General features: G+C 37.8%; 1 protein-coding gene across 2 annotated transcripts in view; it reads left to right on the top strand.

The window, feature by feature from the left end:
- OPHN1 (oligophrenin 1) overlaps positions 1–26,618 on the top strand; it is a 540,428-nt gene that overhangs the window by 231,875 nt on the left and 281,935 nt on the right. For both annotated transcript variants that reach the window (XM_004482489.3, XM_004482488.3), the window contains exons 3-5: positions 1,148–1,243; positions 20,244–20,305; positions 25,422–25,493. In XM_004482489.3, the coding sequence (XP_004482546.1) occupies positions 1,148–1,243; positions 20,244–20,305; positions 25,422–25,493 (230 nt within the window). The remainder of the gene's footprint in view (positions 1–1,147; positions 1,244–20,243; positions 20,306–25,421; positions 25,494–26,618) is intronic.

Below are 26,618 nucleotides of genomic sequence, written 5' to 3'. Positions count from 1 at the left end.
TAACCTACAGAATGGGAGAAAAAATAATTTCTGTACATATATCTGTTAAGGGTTTAATATCCAGTATATATAAAGAATTGCTACAATACAACAAAAAGACAAAGGACCTGAATATTTCTCCAAAGAAGATATACAAAGGGGCAATAAGCACATGAAAACATGTGTAATGTCATTGGTTATCAGCATAATTTCCATCAAAACTACCACTTCCTTCCCTGTATGATGGCTCTTACTAAAAAAAAAAAATAGAAAATAAGTGTCGGCAAGGCTGTGGGGAAATTGAAGCCCTTGCACATTTTTGGTGGAAATGTAAAATGATATAGCCAATATGGAAATCAGTTGGGCAGTTCCTCAGAAAGTTGACATAGAGTTACCATATGACCTGACAATCCTACTTTTTGGCATACCCAGAATAATTGAAAGCAGGGACTCAAATAGATATTTGTAAACTATTGTTTATAAAAGCATTATTCACCATAGTATCCCAAAGTTGGAAGCAACCCAGGTCCACAAACAGATGAATGGATAAACAAAATGTAGTATGCACATATAATAGAATATATATATATAAAGGAATGAAGAAATTTTGATATATGCTTCAACATGGATGAACTTTGAAGATATCATGTTGAGTGAAATCATCCAGACAAAAATGACAAATATTGTATGATGTATTTTATTTGAAATACCTAGAATTAGCAAATTCATGGAGATAGAAAGTAGATTACAGGTTAGCAAGGGGTTAGGGGAATAGTCATTTATTGCCTCATGTGTGCAGAGCATTTGTTTTAGGTTATGCCAGTTTGGGAATTGGATGTTGGTGTTGGTAGCAGAGTATTGTGAATATAATTGATACCACCAAATTGTTCACTAAAGTGGCTAAAAGTAAATATTGTATTGTATATATGTTACTATAATAAAATGTTATAAAGGATAGAAATTGAACGTCTGCAAGCTTTACTCTTTCTCTTTAATGTGTATTTTTAGTTGCTAAAACCTTCCTCTGCTCAAAGCCTGATCTTTTGTTTAACTTCATTAAATTCAATTTTCTACCCATTCCTTTCCCCCCATCTGTCCTAACAGAGACAAGGAAATTGGTCAAAGGATGGAAATGTTTGCCACTGATCCTGTTCCTTTTTCTTTGCAGATTATTCCTCTGCTGTTCAAAAGTTTTCCCAGACACTGCAGTCCTTTCAGTTTGATTTCATTGGGGACACCCTGACTGATGACGAAATTAATATTGGTAAGTCTTAATTAAATGTGGCTGTATTCCATTCAAGGCAGGCCTCCAACTGCACAGCCTTCTGGGCATCTTCAGTGCCTCTGGTCCAGTGCCAAACTCCCAGGAGACTGCTAAAGAAGGATAACAAACATTCCCTGACAGTCCCACTTCCCCCTCCACAAAAGCAATCTAAACCAAGCCAAGAATTCCCCACCAGATTTCACCAGCAGTATGTATGAATTTGGACGAACGACTCTCTTTTCAAGATCTCCCACATATCCCAAAGTTGCTGGGCCTGCCAGAAAGTAACATTCTTTATTCACCTCTAAGGCTGGGAAACTTATAAGCCAGGTACCAGGTAGCCAGTTTTCCAAAGCAGAGTTTGTGAAGATTGGCTCCATAAAGTTAACCCTAGACTTCTTTAAAATATCTGGTTATATCTGATTCAATGAACATTATTCTCAAATACACCAATCCAAGCAGGGCCTTGGTTGCATTACCAATGTTTTCAAACACATCATGGTAACAAGGAGGACAGATTCTTACTGCCTATGCAAATAATTATATTGCCATGAAAATAACAATACTCAATATGAGTTTCTGAATCCTGGAGAGAAGAGAAATATCAGTTACAAATGTTCCATTTCAGTTTACAAAAGCATTGTATACTAAATTGTTATGAAGTATAGATAGTGGAAGAAATGGATCCTTCATATCTATCCAGAAAATAGGATATTAAAACATCAGCAATATTCCAAATAAAAATTAGAATCATCTCTCATCAGTCCATTCTATCCTATTCTTGTTCTACTCGATCTTGAGTTAGCAGTCACATGAACCCATCCGCTTCTCAACCAGATTTCTCAGACTCCTGATTCAACTCATGTATATATGTGAAGACTCTTTAAAACATGCCATCAGAAACTTGTACCTCAAAATATTTGGTATAGGCCTTTTGCACAGGATTCCCAGAAAGTCCATCCTTGTTAAAGATAAAGCACTCTGTCCTTAGGTGATTGCAAGTGCTTTCATGGAAGCATCAGATTAAAGCAAAAAAAAAAAAAAAAAATCTGTCTGTAGATGGGAAAAGACTTAAAAAACTCAAAATTGGAAGAACTGATGAGAGTTCATGACAAGAAAAATGCAACTGACAATGAAATTTGGTTGTTTCTCTGGAATGCAAAAACAAAATAAATTTAATCCAAAAAAAGTTTATAGACAATACATTTACAAACATAATAATACCCCTATTTTCAAAGAGGAGTGGGTATTATATCTAACTTATAAAAATGGGTGAACATAACCTTTACAGAAAAAAGATCTTCAGATATAACATATAATAAATCTATATAATATATGAAGCATATAGAGAGACTGTATGAAGACTATACCAAGTACATTGATTCTGTAAGTTTGGAATGCATTTTAAACATCTGTATATTACTAAAACTCCATAGGTCAGTGATGTCAATCCTTTGCGGAAAACCACTGACCTAGAAGATACCAGATTCAAATTAAAGAGGAAATGTGACAGAACTAACATTCTTAAAAGTAACACAAATTATGATTGGTAGCACTGTATTCTTTTGTCTAATATCAGACTAAGCAACACTAGAAGTATGATAAATGGAAACATCTCATGGTACACTAGGGCACTGATGATTCTCTAGGATATTCTTGTATAACATACAATTTCCTAAATATAGACATTAATAGCATTTTACCCATGAAATAAAATAATAATTCTGATAAATTAACATATCTCATTAAAGATATCATTTTAACTATATTTAAGTGTACAATTCAATGACATTTATAACATTCACAATGTTGTATGATCATTCATACTATTTCCAGAACATTTTCTTCATCCCAAAAGGAAGCCACATTGTTATTAAGCAGTCACACCCCATTGCCCACCTCTGACACCCTACCCTCCAGTCCCAAGTGACCACTAATTTGAATTCTGTCTCTATGGATATGCTTATTCTGGATATTTCATGTAAATGGAATCATGCAATATATGGCCTATTGTGTCTGGCTTCTTTCACTTAATATAATATTTTCAAAGTTCATCTATGTTGTAGCATGTATTGGTACTTTATTCCTTTTTATGGCTAAATAATATCCCACTGTATGGATATATCACATTTTGTTTATCCATTTATCCCTTTATGGACATTTGAATTGTTTCCACCTTTTGACCATTATGAACAGTGCTGCTATGAACAACTTTGTCCAAGTTTTTGCCTAAAGAACTCTTTTCAATTGTTTGGGTATATAACCGGGAGTAGAATTTCTTGGTCATATGGTAATTTTGTGTTCACCTTTTACAAACCGTTTTACATACCAGCTGCAACATTTTACATTCCCACTAGCAGTGTGTGAGGGTTTCTATTTCTCTGCACCCTTACCAAAATTTATTATTTTCTATTTTTTAAAATGATACTCATCCTAGTGGATGTGACATGGCTACTCATTATGGTTCTTTTTAATTTTGAAGATTTCTTTATTTCTTTATTTTTATTTATTTTTCTCCCCTTCCCCACCCCGTCCCCCAGTTGTCTGCTTTCTGTGTCCATTCGCTGTGTGTTCTCCTGTGTCTGCTTGTGGTAGCGGCACCCAGAATCTGTGCCTCGTTTTGTTGCGTCATCTTCCTGCATCAGCTCTCTGTGTGTGCGGCGCCATTCCTGGGCAGGCTGTGCTTTTCCGCGCGGGGCTTCCCTATGCGGGGGACACCCCTGTGTGGCACAGCACTCCTTGCACGCATCAGCACTGCATGTGGGCCAGCTCAGCACACGGGTCAGGAGGCCCTGGGTTTGAACCTTGGACCTCCCATGTGGTAGGCAGATGCTCTATCTGTTGGGTCAAATCCACTTCCCCCATTATGGTTTTGATTTGCATTTTTCTAATGCAAGCATATTTTCATGTGCTTATTGGTAATTTGTGTATTTGTTTGGAGAAATGTCTATTCAAGTCCTTTGCCCATTTAAAAAATTTTGTCTTTTTGTTGAAGTAGTAGAGTTTTGTATATATTCTGCATAGTACACCCTTATCATTTGTATGATTTCCAGATGTTCTCTCCCTTTCTTTAGGGTTATATTTTCACTATCTTGATAGCGTCCTTTGATGTACAATCATTTTCCTTTTTATTGAAGTCTAAGTGATATATTTTTTTTCTTTTGTTGTCTGTGCTTTTGGGTTAATATTTAAGAAATCATTGCTAATTCTTTGGTCATAAAGATTTGCCCCTTTGTTTTCCTCTCAGACTTTTACAGTTTTAACTTTTACGTTACGGTCTTTGTTAAGATGACAATACTACCCAAAGGAATGTACAGGTTCACTGATACCTCTATCAAAATCTCAATGCTGTTTTTTGTAGAAATGGAAAATCCCATCCTAAAATTCATACGGAATTTCAAGTGACTCATAATAGCCAAACAATATTGAAAAGGAAGAACAAAGTTGGAGGACTTATATTTCCTGATTTCAAAACCTATCTACAAAGCTACAGTAATCAAAGCAGTATGTTACTGACATTAGGATACATATATGGACCATCGGAATAGAATTGAATGTTAAATCTTATACAAATATTAACTCTAAATAGATAAGGACCTAAACATTAGTCTTAAGAATCCATTGCTTAATACAAAGTCCTGAAAATATTTCTCTATGTTTTCTTCTAAGAGTTTTATAGTTTCAGATCTTACAGTTAAATCTTTGACCCATTTTGAGTTGATTTTTTATATGTTGCTTGTTGGGGTTCTAATTTCATTCCTTTGCATGTGGATAGCCATTTTTCCCAACATCTTTTCAAGGTGGTTCTTTCCCTATTGAATGGTCTTGGCACCTTTGTCGAAAATCAGTTGACCATAGATATGAGGGTTTATTTCTGAGCTCTCAGTTCTATTTTTTTTTTTTAATTTTTTTATTTTTTATTGACTTTGTAATAATATTACATTAAAAATATATATGTGAGGTCCCATTCAACCCCACCCCCCCCACCCCCCCTCTCCCCCCCCCCCCCCCCAACAACACTCGTTCCCATCATCATGACACATCCATTGGATTTGGTAAGTACATCTTTGGGCACCTCTGCACCTCATATACATTGGTTCACATCATGGCCCATACTCTCCTCTATTCCATCAAGTGGGCCCTGTGAGGATTTACAATGTCTGGTGATTGCCTCTGAAGCACCATCCAGGGCAGCTCCATGTCCCAAAGACGCCTTCACCTCTCATCTCTTCCTGCCTTTCCCCATACCCATCAGCCACCATGTCCACTTTTCCCAATCCAATGCCACCTCTTCTATGTGGACATTGGATTGGTTGTGTCCATTGCACCTCTATGTCAAGAGGAGGGTCAGATTCCACCTGGATGCTGGATGCAATCCTCCCATTTTCAGTTGTAATCACTCTAGGCTCCATGGTGTGGTGGTTGTCCTTCTTCAACTCCATCTTAGCTGAGTGTGGTATGTCCAATAAATCAGATTGTAGGTGCTGGAGTCTGTTGAGGCTCAGGACCTGGCTATCACATTGTCAGTCCAGAGATTCAAATCCCCTAAATATATCTTAAACCCCAACATTATCTCAGTTCTATTTTGAGAGAGAATGATTTCAAGTTTCTTTTCGTCAAATACTGACTTTTTCTTCTGCCAAATTCCAGTCTGTTGTTGAAGTCCTGTAGGAAATTTTTTTATTTCTGTCACTGTGATCTTCAGCTTGATGTGTTTTCTTTTAATGTTTTCTCTCTACTGACATTCTCTTTGTGTTCATGTATTGTTTTCTTGATTTCCTTTAGGTTTTGGTCCTTGTTTTCCTTGATCTCTTTCAGCATATTTAGGATCATTTTTAAATGTCTTTGATATGTCCAAGCTCTGGTCTTCCTTGTTTATGGTTTATCCTTTTTTACCAGGCTCCTTTGCATGAGCCATAATTTTGTTTCTTTGTATGTTTTATAATCTTTCGTTGAAATCTGGAAATTTTGATATTTTAATATGTTATATCTGAAATTTAGATACTAAGGCCTCTGTTCCTTAAGCTTTTTTCCAGCTAGTGTTATGATAGGGATTTCCTTGAATGCCAGGAGATAACAACAACAAAAAAATAAAAATAAAAAAAAGGGAAAGGAAAGCAAAAAAGAAACCACCTTTCTCAGCCTTTGCGGAATGGTTCCTGGGAGTGCTCTCCTTGAGAGTTTATTTTTTTTTTCTAAAAATATGTTTAGATAGTAGCCTGAGGCAAAATTGTAAGTTTCTCCCTGGCCTTATCTCTACTTGCTTCTTGTACTGGGTATATGACCATGGCCATAGGAATTCCCTCATTTCCATAAATCTGAATATCTCCTCCTTACTAGAAACTGTTTCCTCACCCCCCTGGGCACTGCACTATATCTCCCACAGCCAGCAAACCTTTTCCCAGAAAGCTGCAGGAGGACCCCTATTCTCCTGTTGGGTTCTGTAGATGAACTCTGTGAGCTGCCTTCTTTGGACTGTGGGCCTGCAATGAGTGTACTGGTTCAGTTCTTCAGGCTGCTCCCATATAGATTGGCACAGACATATATGCTCCTAGCATTTGAATAAAGGTTACTTTACTCTATATGGAACTGGAAATAGGAACCTGTATTGGAAGAGTGGGCCAGCTTCACACTGATGTGGGGAGGGTATTGGGGAGCAGTCAGCCTGAGCACCTTGAGATCCTACCATTTTAAAGTTGGTTTTATCTTGAATTTGCACTAGTTCAGTTACTGCCACCCTTTTCTTTTTCTGAAGCTCTGAGGAAGGTGGTTCTGTGAGTTTTTGCTAGTTGATTAGACTTCTGTGGAGGAACAGAACCTTGGAGGATCTCATTTCAAAACTATGATTTTTTTCATGTGGCTTTTATATTGAGGAGTTTCTTTTCCTTGTTTGACTGTTTTTAATCATGAAATAGTATTGATATGGTCAAGTGCTTTTTATGTATCAATTGGGATGATCATGTGGTCTTCTTCCTCCGTTCTATTAATATAATTTGATTTATTATTTTTCATATGTTGAACCACCTTTGCATTCTTGGGATAAATCCCACTTGTTCCTGGTATATTGTCATTATACTTTGCTCCTGTAGTTGATTTGCTAGTATTTTGTTGAGGATTTTTGCATCTATATTCATAAGGGATATTGGTCTGCAGTTTTCTTTTCTTGTGCTGTCTTTACCTGGCTTGGGTATAAGGGTTAAGTGTAATGCTGGCTTTGTAGGATGAGTTAGGAAGTGTTCCCACCTCTTCAAGTTTCTGGAAGAGTTTGAAGAGGATTAGTGTCAATTCTTTGCATGTTTAAAAGAATAAACCAGTGAAACCATCTGTTCCTTGGGTTTCTTTCTCTTTTTTTCTGTTAGGTCACTAAGAAGAATTTATTGGGACATGGGGGAAAAGAAGAGAGCTTTCTGATAGATGGGAGAGAAAGATGAAAATACAAATCAAGATTTGGTGTGGGCTCCTCTAGGCAAAGAGAGTTTTGACTTGTGTGGTCACCTTTTAAACTATTTATTATTCCTCCCTTTGCTAATGCTAAGGGGAGGGGCCCCAGCTGTTATTGTTTACACCACCAATGGTGAGGCCTGTTTGCAATATTCGGAGCCTACACTCATCCCCAAAAAGCATCCCAACTGGGACCTCAAGGTTGAGGTCAAGGTCTTGGTAGGGTCTCGTGGCCATGTTATCTATTGACCAGCTGCCTTCCCTGTTTCACTGTACTATTCCCCATCAGAGAGTACATGCCCTTATTCTTAAGGGGGTGCTAAGGGATGATAGTCATTCTTCTGGAGTTACTTCCTGCTGCTTAGGGTAGTATTCCCTGCCTGACAAGGCATAAACCTCTCTGGCTATTCTACTGAGGTTGAGGGAAGATGGGTCCAGCATCGTGGTTGGAACTGCATGAAATCCCAGCATGACTAATAAGGCATTGATTCTGTAAGAAATAAACTTAATTAGAATTTTGAAGATACATGGTCCCACTAAAAGGATAAAGAGGATGGTGGTGAGCAGGGCCGACAAGGGGCCCAGCCATGACATACTGGACCACAAGAGTGAGAAAGGCCCACTGCTTTCAGAGGCTGCATCCTCCTAAAGCTGATGGGAAAACAGCATTCTTCCTTGAGTTCTTTTATGCTGTTGGTTAACTCTAGGGAGAGATTGTAATAGACCAACCCCTGTTCCCATAGCAGTAGTTATGCTTAGGACAACTAGGAGAGGTATTGAGAGGCATTGCCTTAGACATAAACTCAAAAAAGTCAGTATAGTGGACAACAAAACAAGCATATGGCAAACAAAATAAAAACAGTACTTAAGAGAGCTATTCCTAGGGCTTTATTTATGGAAGTTATTTGATTACTGCTTCCACCATCTTACTTGTTATAGGTCTGAGTTTTTATTTTATTTTTAGTTATTTTTGGTTTAGTTATTTTGATTTTGATTTTTTACATATCACCTGAGTTTTGCAGTTTTTAGAAAAACTTCAAAGTAATTACTTCCAAGTAATGCATACGGTTTCTTTTCTATTGTTAATAATCAGAATCTTCTTTTTTTTTTTTATTCCATCTAGGTAAAGATTTGCCAGGTTTTTTTATCTTTTCAAAGTATCAACATTCATTTTTAAAAATTTTAGCTATTGTTTTTTATTCCCTATCTCATTTATTTCTGCTATAATCTTTATTATTTCCTTCTTCCTGCTAGCCCTATATTTAATTTGCTCTTTTTTTTCTTGTTCTTAAAATTGTACCAATAGGTTATTGAAATGAGATTTCTCTTTTTTATTGGCAGCATTTACAGGTGTACTTTTTTTCTCAGAGCACCACTTACACTGCATCTCGTGTATTTTGGTATGTTATATCTTTGTTTTCATTTGTCTCAAGTTTTATTTTTTTTAATTTTCCTTGTGATTTCTCCTTTGACCATTTGATGTGGTTTATGTGTGTGTTGTTTAATTTCTATATATGGGTGAATTTTTCCAGTTTTCCTTCTGTTATTGATTTATAATTTCATTCCATTGTGGTTGGAAAAGATATGATTTATTATTTCCATCTTCTTAAATTTGTTAGGATTTATTTTGTGGCTTAACTATGTTATATTCTGGAGAATACCTCATGTGTGTTTGGGAAGAATGCATATTCTGGTGGTGTTATATGTATCTATTAGGTATAATTGGATTATAATGTTGTTCAAGTTCTCTATTTCCTTACTGGTCATCTGTCCACTTGTTCTATTCATTATTTTAAGTGAAGCATTGAAGTCTAACTATTTTTGTAGAACTGCCCATTTCTCCCTTCAGTTACATCTGTCTTCATGTATTTGGGGCCCTTTTGTTAGGTGCATATGTATTTGTAATTCTTTTATTTTCTTGACGATAAAAATTATTATCAATTTATAATATTCTTTCTCTATTTTAACCCTTTTAACTTAAAATTTATTTTATCTGATAATAATAATATAGTGATTTCAACTCTCTTTTGGTTACCATTTCTATGGAATGTATTTTACACTTTTTATTTTCAACATAGTTAAGTCTATGTATTTAATGTGAATCTCTTGTAGGTAGCATATAGATATGTAATTTTTATCCTTTCTGCCAATCTCTGCCTTTTAATTGGAAAATTGAAACCATTTACATTTAAAGTAATTACTGATACGGTTTTTCTTCTGCCATTTAGCTATTTGTGTTTGCATGTGTCTTATGTGCTTTCTGTACCTCAACTCCTCCACTGTTGCTGTTTTTTGGGAATTTAGTTGAGTTTTGAACTGTACATTGTATTGACCTTTGCTTTTTGATATATACATTTTAAATAAACTTTATTTTTTAGAAACATGTTTTGGATTTCAGAAATACAGTGAAAAATACAGAGTGTGCCCATTACCTCCCTCCCTCCTTCTATGGTTTCTCCTATTATTAACATAATGCATTAGTGTGGTATATTTGTGAGAATTGATTGACCATTATTAATACATTATTATTAACTAAAGTCAATAGTTTACATTAGAATTCACCCTTTTTGTTGTAGAGTTTTGTGGGTTTTGAAAACTGCATATTGTCAAATCACCAAGGCAGTATTATACAGAAACATTTCACTGCCCAAAAAATGCTCTGAGTTCTACATATTCATCTCTTCTCTACTCCCACAAATCCTTGGCAGCAACTGATAGTTTTTACTGTCTGTGTAGTTTTGCGTTTTCCAGAATGTCATATAGATGGAGTCATTCAGTATGTAGCTTCTTTTAGATGGACTTTTTCACTTAGCAGTCTGCTTTTAGGGTTCCTCCATATATTTTTTTCCATTTAATAAAAACCTAAGTTTGATATATAAAATATATATATTTTAAATCTCTGATCTCTTTATTTTTATAAAATGTAGCATTCAAAAGATATAAGAGGTTCCCTTATACCCCCCGCACCCCCCTTACCCCACTCAACCCACATCAACAACATCTTTCATCATTGGGACACATTCATTGCATTTGGTGAATACATTTTGGAGCACTGCTGCAACACATGGATAATAGTTTAAATTTTAGGTTACACCCTCCCCCAGTACATTCAGTGGGTTATGGCAGGATATATAATGTCCAGCATCTGTCCCTGGAATATCATTTAGGACAATTCCAAGTCCTGAATATGCCTGTACATCACATCTCTTCTTCCCTCTTCCTGCCCTCTGCAAATACCGTGGCCACTTGCTCCACATCAATTCTACAATTTCTTCCATTTACTAGTCACAATAGTTCCATAGTAGAATATCAGTAAATCTACTCTAATCCCTATTTTATTCCTCCATCCTGTGGGTCCTGGGAAGGTGATGTACATTCCACCTCTATATCAAGATTCCACATGGATGATGGATGCAATTCTCCTGCTTGCAGTTGTAGGAGCTCTTGGTTCCCTGGTGTGGTGGTTGACCATCTTCACCTCCCTGTTAGCTGGCCTGGATAAGTCCAATGAACAGGAGGGTAGGAGTTACAAGTGTGCTGAGGCTCAGGGCCCAGCTTGCACATGTGCAGTACAGAGATTCAAGTCTCCTGAGTATATACCAACCCTAGCACCAACCACAGGTTCAGTAAAAGTGACAGAAGAGGCATGTGTAGAAAGATCACATCTGAGTCCAACTCCATCACACTCAGGAACACAAACTCCAAAGTAGGGCCAACTGACATGGCACTGAATTCCAGAGCCATTATCCATGACCCTAGAACCAGTGGTTCTCTGTAGCCCTCAGGGGCACCAGGACCTGTGGTTGTATCTACTTTGGCTATCTCTGGGATCCTGCTGATGCATGCATAAGAGCAACCCTTTTGATGACCTGCCGACTCTTTTGGAAGACTCTTAGCCATATAAACTCATTTGTCTTTGCCATTTCCCCCTTTTATTCAAGGTTAAAAAGTAGTTTTTAACACATGATCCTACATGTAGGCTGAGATATTCTGCTGGTCTCAGTTGACCCTTTTATTCAAGGCCTTTTTCTAGTTACATCACCAGCTGGTGCTTGGTAATCATCCATTGGCGCAAGGGATGCTCATCCCTGGGAGTCATGTCCCACACTGGGGGGAAGGTAATGCATTTATTTTTTTTTTTGTAAGTTTTTTTTTTAATGACTTTGTAATAATATTACATTAAAAATATATATATATATGAGGTCCCATTGAACCCTACCACCCCCACTCCACTTCTCCCCCCCCCAGCAACACTCCTTCCTATCATCATGACACATCCATTGCATTTGGCAAGTACATCTCTGGGCACCCCCGCACCTCATGGTCAACGGTCCACATCATGGCCCACACTCTCCCCCATTCCATCCAGTGGGCCCTGGGAGGATTTACAATGTCCGGTGATTGCCCCTGAAGCACCATCCAGGGCAGCTCCATGTCCCAAAGACGCCTCCACCTCTCATCTCTTCCTGCCTTTCCCCATACCCATCAGCCATAATGTCTACTTTTCTCAATCCAATGCCACCTTTTCTATGTGGACATTGGATTGGTTGTGTCCATTGCACCTCTATGTCAAGAGGAGGCTCAGATTCCACATGGATGCTGGATGCAATCCTCCCACTTTCAGTTGTAATCACTCTAGGCTCCATGGTGTGGTGGTTGTCCTTCTTCAACTCCATCTTAGCTGAGTGTGGTGAGCCCAATAAGTCAGATTGTAGGTGCTGGAATCTGTTGAGGCTCAGGACCTGGCTATCACATTGTCAGTCCAGAGATTCAAATCCCCTAAATATATCTTAAACCCCGACACTAACTGCACCTCCAGCACATTAGCATGAAAGTCTTATGAAGAGAGATCCATGCTGAGTTTGGCTTAGAAAGCGGCCACATTTGAGCAACATGGAGGCTCTCAGGAGATAACTCTTAGGCACCCTGCAGCTCTAGGCCTAGTTCATATTTCAGGCACACCAGCTCACAAGCATAGTCATCAGTATGAAGCGCTCATTATTGGACCATCCTTCTTTGTTGGTCCTTGTCATTGCTCTTGGAGGATTGTTGGGGAATGTGATAGAGCTCCCCTGACTACGAACTCAGCACTCCCTCAGTTGTCAATTGTAACTGTAACTACTATGAAAATACCCAACATATATCCAAACATTTTTATATCCCCTATGTACATACCCTGGAGAACTCCCTCCCAACCATGTGCCCCACATCAGTAACACTCCACATAAGTGTTCCTCCCCTGCCATAGTTGAACCTCTCTGTGGTCCAAAACTTCTTAAAAAATGAGGCCTAATAGGTTGCTAAATTCAATTAATAGGAAAATGAAATATAGTGATGGGTTTAATGATTAGAAATAGAATACATATTAATTTAGAAAAAGTAAAATAAAGTAAAAATAAAGTGGGGTATTAAAAAATGAAAAATATTATAAAGCTTTGTTTTTGACGTTTTGTCTTTCATCACTGCAGTAGGTGTTGCCCTGTATGTTCAGTGGCAAGGCAATTTCTGTCATTTCTTCCTCAGTGTCTACATCCTTTCCTTTTTTTGTTTTTCTAATTTTTACTTTTTTTTTCACAAAAGTTTAAGATCACAGTAATTCACATATACAATATAGGGGCCTCCCATATATCCAAGATCGAACCCTTTCCCCTACCCCCGCAATGTTTTTACATGTTCTTATATTTGCTGCAGCTGATGTACAGATATTGAAACATAAATTTCAAACATGGTTCCATTTTGGTTTACATTATGGTTTATATTTTAGACTGTACAATTTTCTTAATTTTTAGTTACCTTATGTTTTACCATATGTTTAAATTTTAGCCTCTAGGCTTTTATTCCTTTTTGGTGTAATTTAACATGTTCTTTATCCATCATTGCATGATCGTGTTGAACACTTCCTTTGCCCCCCAGTTAACCTGATTCTATCTATTCTATATCTCTCTCCCCCTCCCCTCAGGGCCCACAGTGACAATCTTCATTACTTGAAGGACCAGATTCACATATACTTGCAAAAATGCTGAGGACTTGACATACTAGACTGCCCTAACCCATTGGGAGCCCCTGATTCTCTTGAGAGACACAATTTCCTCTGTTTGACAACATTAGTCCTCCCTAGGATGTGGGTATGCCTTCACATTCATTGTATGGGTCTCCACCCAATGATATAACACACTATGATAAAATGAACACTCACACACTCCCTAGAAGCCTGCCTCTGTGCCAGATGCCCCCCCCCCCACACACACACATCTTAAACAGGTAATCCTTCCTTATTAAATTTTCTAAAGAGTTTTCTCAACATTATAATTTCAGTGACAAAACTGATAATCTACCATGTTCAAATATTCCCCCCAGCCCTCCCCCTAATTCCTTGGGTCATCTGACCCATCCTTCCATCTGTAGCCCCCCTCAAGCCCACAAAGCCCCACCCAAAGGTATCCCTATGCCCCATCTTATCCCTTTCCTGTACAAATACCTACAGCTTTTCATAGTTTTTACCCATGTAGGTGTCAGCTCGCAACCTTCCTCTAATCCAGTCTCTAGTTCTCTGAGACAGCTTGGTTTACCTATTTCATATCAGAGGGGTCATGTATTATTTGTCCTTCAATGCCTGGCTTGCTTCACTCAAGATAAGGTCCTCAAGATTCATCCATGTTATCTCATGTGGTTTTTTTTTACACTTTATTAAAGTTAATTGATCACAAAGAACATTACATTAAAAAACATAGAAAAACATAAGAAGTTCCCATATACCCCATTCCCCACCCCCCACCCCATCAGTTTTGTAAATTGTATTTTTTGAAGATATATACAACACAAAAAAATGTTGTATAAAAAAATATTAAAGGTTCCCGTATATCCCCCACCCCCCAGCCCACTCTCCCACACCAACAACCTCCTCCATCATTGTGCCACACTCATAGCACTCGGTGAAGACATTTTGGAGCACTGCTTCACCACATGGATAATAGTTTACCCTGTAGTTCATGCTCTTCCCCAGTGCATTCAGTGTGTTATGGCAGGATAAATAAAGTCCGGCATCTGACCCTGCAATATCATTTAGGGTGACTGAAGGTCCCAAAAATGCCCCCACATCACATCTACTCTTCCCTCTCCCTGCCCTCAGCAACTACTATGGCCACTTTTTCCACCTCAATGCTGCAATTTCTTCTGTTACTAGTCACAATAGTTTTATAGTAGAATATCAGTACAACAAGATGACGCAACAAAAGGAAACACAGATTCCTGTGCTGCTGACAACAACAGAAGTGGACAAAGAAGATGACGCAGCAAATAGACACAAAAAACAGACAACTGGGGTGGAGAGGGGAGGGGAGAGAAATAAAAAAAAAAGAACAATGATTGCTGGGAATGTAAAATGGTACAGCTACTGTAGAAAGCAGTGTGGCAGTTCCTCAAAATATTAAACATAGAACTAACATATGGTAGCTTGAAACTGTATGTATCCACAGAAATCATGTTCTTAAACATATAACCCATTTTAAGTAAGGTGTTATGATTAGATTAAGGGCCTTTTGATTAGTTTACTTCAGTAAGTCGTGACCCAGCATGGGTCTTAATCCTCTTACTTGAGTTCTTTATAAATGGAATGGATATGAGAGAGGGAACCATGGAAGCAGGAAGATGAAGGCAACAAGTCCCAGAGGAGTAGGGAGAGACCAGCATACACCATCCCTGTGTATTGGCATAAGGCAGAGGAGTCCAGGATCACTGGCAGCTGGTTTTTAGGGTGAAGCATCACCTCATGATGCCTTGATTTGGACACTTTAACAATCTCAGAACTGTAAGCTTGCTAGTTAATAAATCCCCATGTTAAAAGCCAACCCATTTCTTCTATAATGCATTTGGGAGCCTAGCAAACTAAAACAATTGGCAATTCCACTCCTAGGTATATAATAAAAGAAAATGAATACAGGGACTCAGCTACTTCTACACCAATGCTCATAGTAGCATTATTCACAATAGCCAAAAGTTGGAAACAACCCAAGTGTCCATCAACCGATGAGTGGATAAAAATATGATATACACAATAGAATATTACTTAGCTGCAAGAAGGAATGGCACTTGAGACATGCTGTGACATGGATGAACCTTGAAAACCGTTATGCTGAGTGAAATGCACAAGACACATAAGAACAAATACTGTATGATTTCACTTATATGAAATATCTAGAAATAGCAAATCCATAGAAACAGAATTTACTTTAGAGATTACTAGAGTATGCAGAGTATGGCTTGAGTCTTTTGTCGACCTCCAGATAATTGTATTCTTAAGCTAACCTATTCCAGTGCATGTAATTCTATTTTAAATGGGACCTTTTACTTAGATTCATTTAAGGGATCTTTTGATTAGATCACTTTGGTTATGGGCCTTAGATTATATGGTAGATCTCCAGATAGGTCTTAGTGCTCTTACAGGAGTCTTATTTAAGTGGAGATACAGAGAAAGACAGCTGCCATTTCACCCAGCCACATGAGCAAGGACTCCAGGATCAGATGACCTGCAGGCGCAGAATGACAGAGAAATCCTGAAAGGCTGAGAGAGGTTAGAGGTTGGAATCAGCAGAGAAGCTGAAGCAATGAGGCCCCCAAGAGACTAGGCCTGTGGAGCGTCTCAAAGCTGAAAGAGAAGCTGAACCTGGAGGAGAAGGCAGAGAAAGCCTGGCAGATCCATCATTTTTCCTTGCCATATGGCAGGAATCCAGGATTTATCAGCTTACCTTTGGCAAGACATCATCTCTGATGATACCTTAATTTGGACATATTCACAGTCTTGGAACAGCAAGATATTACCCCAAATAATTTCCCATTATAATAGCCAATCCATTTCTGGCATTTTATCTTAGCAGCCCTGTAGCAAACTAAACCATAGGGGGAGAGGGGATTGTTATTTGATATGTATAGGGTGTTAATTTTAGAAATGTTTAAATCAAATTACTTAAAAAAGAAAAAAGATCTCAAATCAACAACCTATCCTTCCACCTTAAGACACTGGAAAAAGAACAACAAACTAAATCTAAAGCAAACAGAAGGAAGGAAATGATAAAACTAGAGGAGACATTAATGTAATAAAGAAATAAATGAAGATAGAAAAACAATTGAGATAATCAATAAAAATAAAAGTCAGTTCTTTGAAACGTTCAAGAAAATTAACAAGTCTTTAACTAGATTGACTATGAAAAAGAGGAAAGACTCAATCTACTAAAATCAGTAATGAAAGAGGGGATATTACTACCAACTTTACTGAACTAAAAAGGATTATAATGGAATATTATAAATGATTATTTGTCAAGAAATTAGATACTCTAGATAAAATGGACAAATTCCTAGAAAGATATTGTTTTACTTCACTAAAGGTTGCAGAGAGTAATGTATCAGAAATATGTTGACTTTTATAATGGTAATTTATCAGGTTAAAACTTACAGTTCTGAAGTTGCGAAAGTGTCCTAATCAAGGTGTCATCATGAGATGTTGTTGCACCAAATTGCAGCTGTTGGTGATCAGGCACATGGCAGTGTCATCTACAGATGCTTTTTCTCTGAGCTCAGCTGTGGGTTATCAAGCACATGGCAGGACATGATGCTGGTTTGCTTTCTCTCCCTTCTCCTGGGCCTATGGCTAGTTCTGCTTCAGGCTGCTCAATCCGTGGCTTTTCTCTGTCCCAGATTGCTCTCTTAGCTTCTGGGTTTCTTCTTTCCATCTTTGCCACTTTACTCTATGTCTTTGGCTTTGTAGTCCTCCATTTATGAAGGATTCCAGTTAGAGGATTAAGACCCACCTGGGTCCCACAATCTAATCAAAGGCACTGAAGTGAAGCAATCTAGTCAAAAGTGATCTAATCAAAAGGTCTCATCTACAATGGGTTTACAAGCCAAGTAATGGGTTCACTTTAAGAACAGGATTTTCTGGGGTCCACAAAAGACTCAAACCAGCACAAACATAAACTACTGAAACTGACTCAAGAAGAAATGGAACATCTGAAATATATCTATAAAATATATAAGGAGAGATTGAATATGCAGTACTAATTTTTTTAAAGAAATCCCATGAAGAAATGTCAGGGCCTTGATGGCTCTCTGGGGAATTCTGCCAAAAATTTAAAGAATTAACACTAATCCTTCACAAAGAAATTGAAGAAGAGAGGACACTTTTCCAAATCATTCTGTGAGGTCTGTATTACCCTGATACCATAACCAGACAAATATACCCTATGTTCACTGTTTGAAAGACTTAATATTGTTAAGATGCCAAAACTCCCAAAAATTGACCAACAAATTCAATGCAATACTTATCAACATTCCAGCTACCTCTTTTTTATAAATTGACAAGGTGGCAGTAAAATTCATATGGAAAGGTCACATCTGAGTCCAACTCCATCACACTCAGGAAAACAAACTCCAAAGTAGGGCCAATTAGTAATAGAAGAAAGTGTAGCATTGATGTGGAGAAAGTGGCCACAGTAGCTGCTAAGGGAGAAGGAAGAAGAGATATGATGTGGGGGCATTTTCAGGACTTGGAGTTGTCCTGGGTGGTACTGCAGGGACTGATGCTGGACATTGTATGTCCTGCCATGGCCCACTGGGTGGACTGGGAGAGAATGTAAATTATAATGTTAACCATTGTCCATGTGGTGCAGCAGTGCTCCAAAATGTATTCACCAAATGCAATGAATGTGCCACAATGATGAAAGAGGTTGTTGATGTGGGAGGAGTGGGGTGAGGGGTGTGGGAGGTATATGGGGACCTCTTATATTTTTTAATGTAACATTTTTTAAAAAAATAGAAAAAAATTCATATGGAATTCAAGGAACCAAGAATAGCTCAAACAATCTTGAAAAAGAAGAACATAAATGGAAGAACCATACTTCCTCATTTCAAAATTCATTATAAAGGTACTCTAATTATTACTGTGTAGTATTAGCATAAGGAAAGACATAGAGGTCAACAGAATGGAATTAACATTACAGAAATAAACTCTAAATGTATGGTGATTTGTTTTTGGCAAAGATAACAAGGTAATAAGATGGGGGAAATAACAGTTTTTTCACAATAAATGGTGAAGAACTGGATAGACACATGAAAGAATGAAATTGGAACCCTAACTCATACCATATACAAAAATTAACTCAAAATGGATCCAGGATGTAAACATAAGAGCCAAAAACTGTAAAACTATTAGAGGAAAATCTGTGTAAATCTTCATGACCATGAGTAGACATTGGATTTTTAGATATGACACCAAAAGAACAAGGAAGTAAATTGGATTGTATCAAAATTGAAAAGTTTTGTGTTTCAAAGAACAACAAAATGGAAGTAAAAAGTGCAGAGTGGGAGAAAAATTTTCAAAATCTTGTATCTGATAAGAGACTCATGTCAAAAGTATGTGAAGTACTCTTATCAGATTGGTGTGGTGAGGGGTTTGGCATTGGATAGTCTTAAAACTTTCCGGGTGATTTTTTTCTTTTTAATTTGTTCAACTCCCCTTGCGGCGTGTTTGCTGTCTGCTCTCTGTTTCCATTTGCTGCGCACTCTTCTGTGTTTTTGCTTGTCTCCCTTTTATGTTGGGTCACCTTGCTGAGTCAGCTCTCCACGGCGCTTGTGTGCCGGTGGCTCTCCACGGCGTGCAGGCAAGCCTGTCTTCACAAGGAGGCCCTGGCATGCAAACCCAGGGCCTTCCATATGGTAGACGGGAGCCCAGCTGATTGAGCCACAGGTGCTTCTCTCCCCAGTTGATTTTAATATTGTAGCCAGGGTTCAGAATAAGTGCCTCAGATCAAGAAGGAAGTAAATGAATTAACATTTCTTGAATGATTACCATGTGTTCTGGGAGCTACATACACACACACACACACACACACACATACATATACAATCTTATTCTAATCATCAAAACAATCCTTTGAGATAAGACTTATTCTGTGTAAGTAAAGGGGGGATCAGAGAAGTTGACTACCTTGCCTAAGGTCACTCAGCTAGTAAGTTTTATGTGTTATTTACTCTACCATAGTGCTTTTAAAACCAGGAAAAATGACATTTAATTCTACAATACCTGATGGCATCTGATTATGTCATTCTATTAGCATAATCACTCTGATGTAAAAATTATTAATATCTTCATTTTACAGATAAGGAAATTGAGTCATGGAGAGGCTAAACTGAGAAAAAGTTGTTTAGGTTGGTGAGTATGGAGGATGGTCCTGAATACAAGACTCAAGACTCAGAATTCTACAGCTGCTTTCCACAGCAAACCCATTGCCTATCCCCTAAACTGTTCATTCATCTGTGAAATGAGAGAAGTCTTACCTACTCCCAAGTGTAATTGTGAGGATTAAGTGAAATATTAAGTATAAAAGAGCTCTGGAACAAATATATATATTCATCAGGCACTGAACACATTGTCCTGCTGGCCTTAGAATTTGGCACCTTCCATGTAAGCTTGGGGCACCTGTCCCTACTTCCTGCACCACAGATCTCTGTCCATTTGTCTGTAAAGCCACACAATTAATTTGCTTCATTTTTTATTCTCTTCTTCCAGCTGAATCTTTCAAGGAATTTGCTGAATTGCTCAATGAAGTAGAAAACGAGAGGATGATGATGGTAGGTCACGAACTCTGGGCCTGGAACTGAGATCATGACTAACCTTGGGGAATTTTCCCATCTTCATTGGTTGGATTGATCTTCTGCTGTGTTTATTCCTGTCTCTTGGCTTCCTGGTGTTGTAAAGATAGCTGAGTAGTAGACATGGTTATTCCATCTCAAGCTTCCATCCTGAGAGTTTGACATTACATAGAGAGAAATTAGTGTGGAAACCCCATGTCTGTTTATTTCCATGAAAAGACTTCAGAAGAGGTTCAACTGGGTTGTTAAACATGTTGACAAAAGTTGTGGTCTCCTGTGTTCTTTAACCATTTATTAATTTATCCATTTATTATCCATTTATTATCTGTTTATCCATTTATTAATCTATTTCTTTGCTCCAGATTTACAAATACAGACTTTACATTTGACATATGGTTGTTTTATCTAAAGCTACATGTGAACTTTTTTCCCCTTACATTTAAAGTCTAATTATTCTAACACTTAAATAATAGACTGCATTGTCTTTAGACCAGTAGTATCAGCATCACCTGGAATACCTCAGGCTTCCACTGCAGATCTAAGGGGAACTTAAATGGGAAAACCATGTCAAAGACCTTACTTTTTAAATAGGTACCTGAGAATAAGGTAGAAACTCTAAAGAGGACAGCAGAGGTCTACCTTCTTTTTCTTTCATAAACTGAGTTACTGTAGGCATATTTGTTAAAACCATTTATTCCAATAACAAGAGCTCTTTCAATCTGTAATCCCTCTTCCTCTTCAACAGTGTAGTACTGGCTTTTAGACTACTCCTTCCATTTATTCTAGGATCCTAGAAAAGGAAAAATGAAGGAAAGCCTTGGAGGTACAGGAATTAGAGATTTAGGCACTAGTACTGGATATGCCACTAACTTGTTAACCTCAGACTAATAACTTTACTTCTCTGGACTGAACTTTCCTTATTTGTAAAATTTTATTTGATAGAAATAATCATCACCTTCCATGACCACCTATGATTGTTTTAAGCAATACTAGTGATATAATGAATATGGAAGTGTTTTATAGAAGGCAGAAAGCATTGATTATATAAGCATTGTTTCTAGTTATTGCTGGTTACCTCTAAGATTTTCCTTGTGGAAATGTGACTTGGAAATTCTCTTAGTTTAAGAGATTTGCTTCTAAAGATACCAAGGAGAAACCAATATGGGTGGTTTCCCTGGAGCCTGGCAGAGCCCATTAGCCAGTCCACACTCTATTAAATATTTACTTCTGTCCCAAGAGTTATGTGGACTGCTGCCAATGTTGATTTCAAAGGCTTTCACCCCCATTTCATTTAGATACCACTAGAAAGCTCGGCTATACTTCTCTTCAGCACTATCTGTTGTTTGATCTCTTTTATTTACCTAATAACAGTGGTCTAAAATTTTGAAGTAGGATTCATCTTTTGAGAGGTTGTTTTTCCCACTCTTCTTAGTGGCTCTTTGCCACAGGACTGACTCATTTTCTTCTGTCTTTAATTATGTTATGTCCTTTTGTCTCCACAACTCTTCAATCACATATGCAGTATTAGCTTCCCATTTCCCATTTAATTCCAAGAAGATTTTGTAGATTAGACTCAATGAAGGCCCTTCACACATGTCACAAATTCATGGCTTAATTGCATATCTCCCATTTCCTGGTGCTCTGGTAAAAGAATTCCTATACTGGAATCCAGATAATCTGGGAGGTGTTAAACCAGTTTTTATTCTTTCCAAAAGAAGAGGCAAAAGAAAACTTTGGAATTATAGGAAGGAAGTTCTTAGCCCTAGAATGTGGTGATTGTAAATGTATAGTCATTCCCACAAATGAACTTAAATTGTGGTAGAAACTATGGCGGGAAGACATGAGGAGGAGCATCCCCACTCTACTGTTCTTAAACAGTAGAATAGATATCTGGGTGAGGCTGCAGTATCTCAGAAGGTGACCTTTAAAAGTCTGGATAACAGACTTACTTGTGTGATTAGGGATAAGAAGATTGCCTAGTTGCCTTTCTGAATCTGAAGGGGACTCTGTTGGCAATGTGCAAGGTCTCTCTTTGAGGACTGCTGATATTTGAGGCCCACAATATTTCCAGCAGTGAGGTTCTGATGCCCTCTTTCCGTAATTGGTTAACCATCAAAGATATCCTGAGCAGTCCAACAGTATTGGACTGAATACTATCTCTATTCAGCTAACTGCTTTATCCAGTGTTGGTTTGGTCTTCATTCAATAGGAACCTGATAAGATAAATACACTAATGCATTTAGGATGTCACTCCCCATGCTGGGTGCTCTGCCCTTAGATACCAGGTAGAAGCTTTTCTCTCTGAGAGTTCCCAAAATGTATGAAGTGATCAGTAAAAATTTAAAGGCCAAGTTTGCTTAAAAGATCTCTTGAGTTATTGCTACACTTCTGAGGGATCATAATACATTGTACTGCTACATTTACAAAAATAGGGGATGATGTGGGAAAGGGAGTGGGGGTACATGGGAATAAATTCAATGTAACTTTTCTGTAATCTAAAATCTCTTTAAAAATAAAGTATTGCAAGAGAACAAGATGGAAGCTGTTAGCCTTCTATGACTCAACATCAGAAGTAACATAACATCGCTTCTGCTTTACTTTAATTTTCAAAGAAGTAACAAGCTTACTAACATTCAAAGTGGAGGGGATATAGACCTTGCCTCTCAGTGGGGGAGTGTCAAAGAATTGTGGCCATGTTTTAAAACTGTCACAATAGTAAAGAACAAAAATGACTCTGTGTACTGGTTCTATGTCACTAATGACTCCAAGTAGGTTTACAAAGTTGGACGGCATATATATTAGTCAGTCAAAGGGGTGCTGATGCAAAATACCAGAAATTGGTTGGTTTTTATAAAGGGTATTTATTTGGGGTAGGAGCTTACAGATACCAGGCCATAAGGCATAAGTTACTTCCCTCACCAAAGTCTATTTTCACGTGTTCAAGCAAGATGGCTTGCACTGTCTGCGAGGGTTCAAGCTTCCTGGATTCCTGAGGGCTCAGCTCCTGTTTTCTCTGCAAGGACAGCTGTAGACTATGAGACTTTCTAGGCTTTGCCTCTCTCCACAAGGTCAGCTATAGACTATCAGGCGGCTCTGTCTCTTTCCCCAGGGCTCCAGCTTAAGACTTCAGCATCAAACTCCAACATCAATATTCCAACATTAAGAACCCTCAACTCTGTCCTTTGCCATGCCTTTTATCTGTGATTCCCCACCTACCAAGGTGTGGGGACTCAATGCCCTAATGATGTGGCACAATTAAAGCCCTAATCGTAAATCAGTCAGGCCCAGGTACAGATTAGATTACAAACATAATCCAATATCTGTTTTTGGAATTCATAACCATATCAAACTGCTACAGCATATAATCCACAGTCCAAGAAAGTGTAGGGTGTATTGGTCAAGAGAAGTAGGCTGGTACTTTCAGGAGAAGAAATGTTTCCAATCATGGAAAGACACTGGTGTCTTTATTTTTGACCACAGGGCTGCTAGTTGGGTCTTGATTGGATAAGGGATCAAAGTGAATCTTTGTAAGAATCAGGGATCTCTCTAGAAAGGCTTCCATCAGAGGATTTTGCAGGTTTGGATTTGTGGACTTTCCTGCTTTTGGCTGATGAACATACCCTGGAATATTGTGGTCCCAAAGTATTATGCAGGGAGGTAGGTTATAATATGATTAAGCCCACATGTGGTCTAGGAAGTTTCATAGAAGAGATGAGATAAGAATTAGATAGGCTCTGAAAGTCTAGTCAGGCAAGAGGTCTGTTTTTAGAAGAATCACCATAGGTGGAGGAGTTTTACATGATTTTATTCATATAAGGCTAGGCTTGTAACAAACGGGGTTTAGAAAGTCACCTGTAGAAACATTGGTGATCAAAAGACATGCAGAGGATGACTCTGACCCTATGGCAAAAATTATTTGTTCTTATCTAGTTTTATATTTCCTGCTGGATGTGGGCAGCCCTGGATGGTAGATATGACAGAAGATCAGTGGATTTTGATGATAGTATTAAGAATTGCAGTAGATCAGTAGGCCAGAATGGTAGAGATCACCAGGTTTGTCTCACATAAATTTTGGCTAATTGTACATTTATCTAAACCTTGAATCATACCTGGACACAAAGAGGAGGTCCAAAGTGCCTGCAATAGCTAGATAAAATATGGCCCCAACTCACCAGGCATTTTGGTAGTGGGTTAAAAATTTCTTCTTAGTCTGGATAGTACATGCATGGTTAAAACTGGATTTCTATTGTCTTCTTTTTTTTTTTTTATGAAGATACTTACTGTCCTACTGACCCTTTGTCTCATCCCAGAGAGAAGCCAGTCTATTGTTTCCCTCTCGTAATATATTAGAAAATAATTCAATGGATTCTAAAAAGCCTTCAGATGCCTTCTCTGAGATTTCCATTATATTGAAGGTAACTCTCACCACTGAGGAACCAAACCCATTTGCTGCCTTGGACAGATTCACTCTCCCAAGAGGTTTATATGTGAACAAAGCTTTTAATATCATTACCTGAACAAGGGGTCCGGTTTGGATCTGGTGTTTTTATATCACCAAAACCATATCAATGTTAATATTTTTAGTACCTGGACAAGCCATTCCCATCATCTTTTGAGCATCTGTAGTTAAGTAATTTGAAGGCCTAGTTTGGTATGCTCTGTGATAGTATAATATACCCCAAGTATTGAAGGAAATGTTCTGATTTTATGATATACCTCAGAAGGACTAGAAACAATTTATGCTGTGATTTTTCCTGATGTTATTATGCTAATTCATTTATTTCCCATGAAATTGTTTGCACTTGGTGCATTTAGCTTTTTCATGTATTATCAGATCCTTTTTTCTTTTCTATGTATACTTCAAGCCTTCTGTGTTTGCTGCTGGACACGATTCTGGATATTAATGGATGAAAAACTTAGTTCAGACTTATCAGTAAAGTTACAAGAGAAATATCCCTAATGTTCCTTCACTTATAACCTCTCAAAGCATCTGATTTTTGCAGGATGGTATATTGTAGGGAAATGCCTTGAAACTAGGAATCTTGTATTTGAACCTCGTTAACCTAAAATTTGTGTCATTTGGTTTTATCTCTAGGTACATAATGCTAGTGACTTGCTGATCAAACCCTTGGAAAATTTCCGGAAGGAACAAATAGGCTTCACCAAGGTATATTTTCTTTCACACATAGAATGTATTTCTTATACAAATTGAGTAGATATTAAGGCTGCCACTCTTCAAGGGTAAGGAGGGTTAGTTTCTATAAGAAAAGTCATTGTTGAATAATCAGAAAATCAGGAAAATCTTTCCCGGTTGTGCTGCCAATTAACTTTGTACCTGTAAGCAAGTCATTTCTCCTATTGGAGCTTCAGCTTTCCCACCTGAAAAATGAGAATCTCAACTACCTGCTATGTACTTTATTGGGAAGGAATATAACTGAAGGACAGAGGAACCTTTAACTATCTCAACAATGGTATGGAAGTAATTAACCACTTGCTAAGTGACTTGATAATTGTTACATAATACTGAATAAAGAGAACTTTCATTCCATGGTGAGAGTAGTAAAAAGTAGAGTAAGAATATGCTGTAGTGGTTGACTTCATATTATCTAAAGAAAAGGAAATAAATTTGTATTACCTAATTTCTATGTCCCAGTCCAGCTGGGGATTTTACATATGCTGTCTTCCTTAATCCTCATAGTAAACCGGTGAGGAAGACTATATAATAGCCATTGTACAAATTAAGAAACTGAGAATCATAAAGGTTAAATTCTTATCAGTCTTTTTTCCAACTTCTTTACTAGTGGGACCAGCCTGCATATCTATAAGGAAGGGGACCTACTCTTAAATGAGAGTCACAACTCCAAGAAACCATCTAGAATTATCTAAGTAGTGAAATTCAGGGTAGAAAAAACAGCACTGAACAAAGGAAGAGAAAATATGTCTTCCAGTCTCTTTCTGTGTGTTGTCAATTTATTGCTTCTCAGTTCCAAATTCATCCTTCCATACCTGTTTTGTGCTAATGGACAGAATTCATTTAAGAATCCCTCCTTTACATTGAGCACTATGGCTAACTTTATCAGTAGAGGGCACTGGAGGGACATTTCAGGAGGAAGGAGCTCTCCTGAAGTTTGTAACTGCTGAAGGAGGGTTCAGCAATGTGGGGGTGGGGACATTTGGTGGGGTTCTGCCATAGCCATGCACCCAGAACAGGGTTACTCATTTATCATAGTTTAATAATTCTTTGTAGGAGTTTCTATCTCCTGATTGGACCCAGACTAATATACCTAGGATA

Source organism: Dasypus novemcinctus, chromosome X (assembly GCF_030445035.2).
Source record: "Dasypus novemcinctus isolate mDasNov1 chromosome X, mDasNov1.1.hap2, whole genome shotgun sequence".
Taxonomy (NCBI): Eukaryota; Metazoa; Chordata; class Mammalia; order Cingulata; family Dasypodidae; genus Dasypus; species Dasypus novemcinctus.
This window is presented reverse-complemented; position numbering and strand designations above follow the sequence as displayed.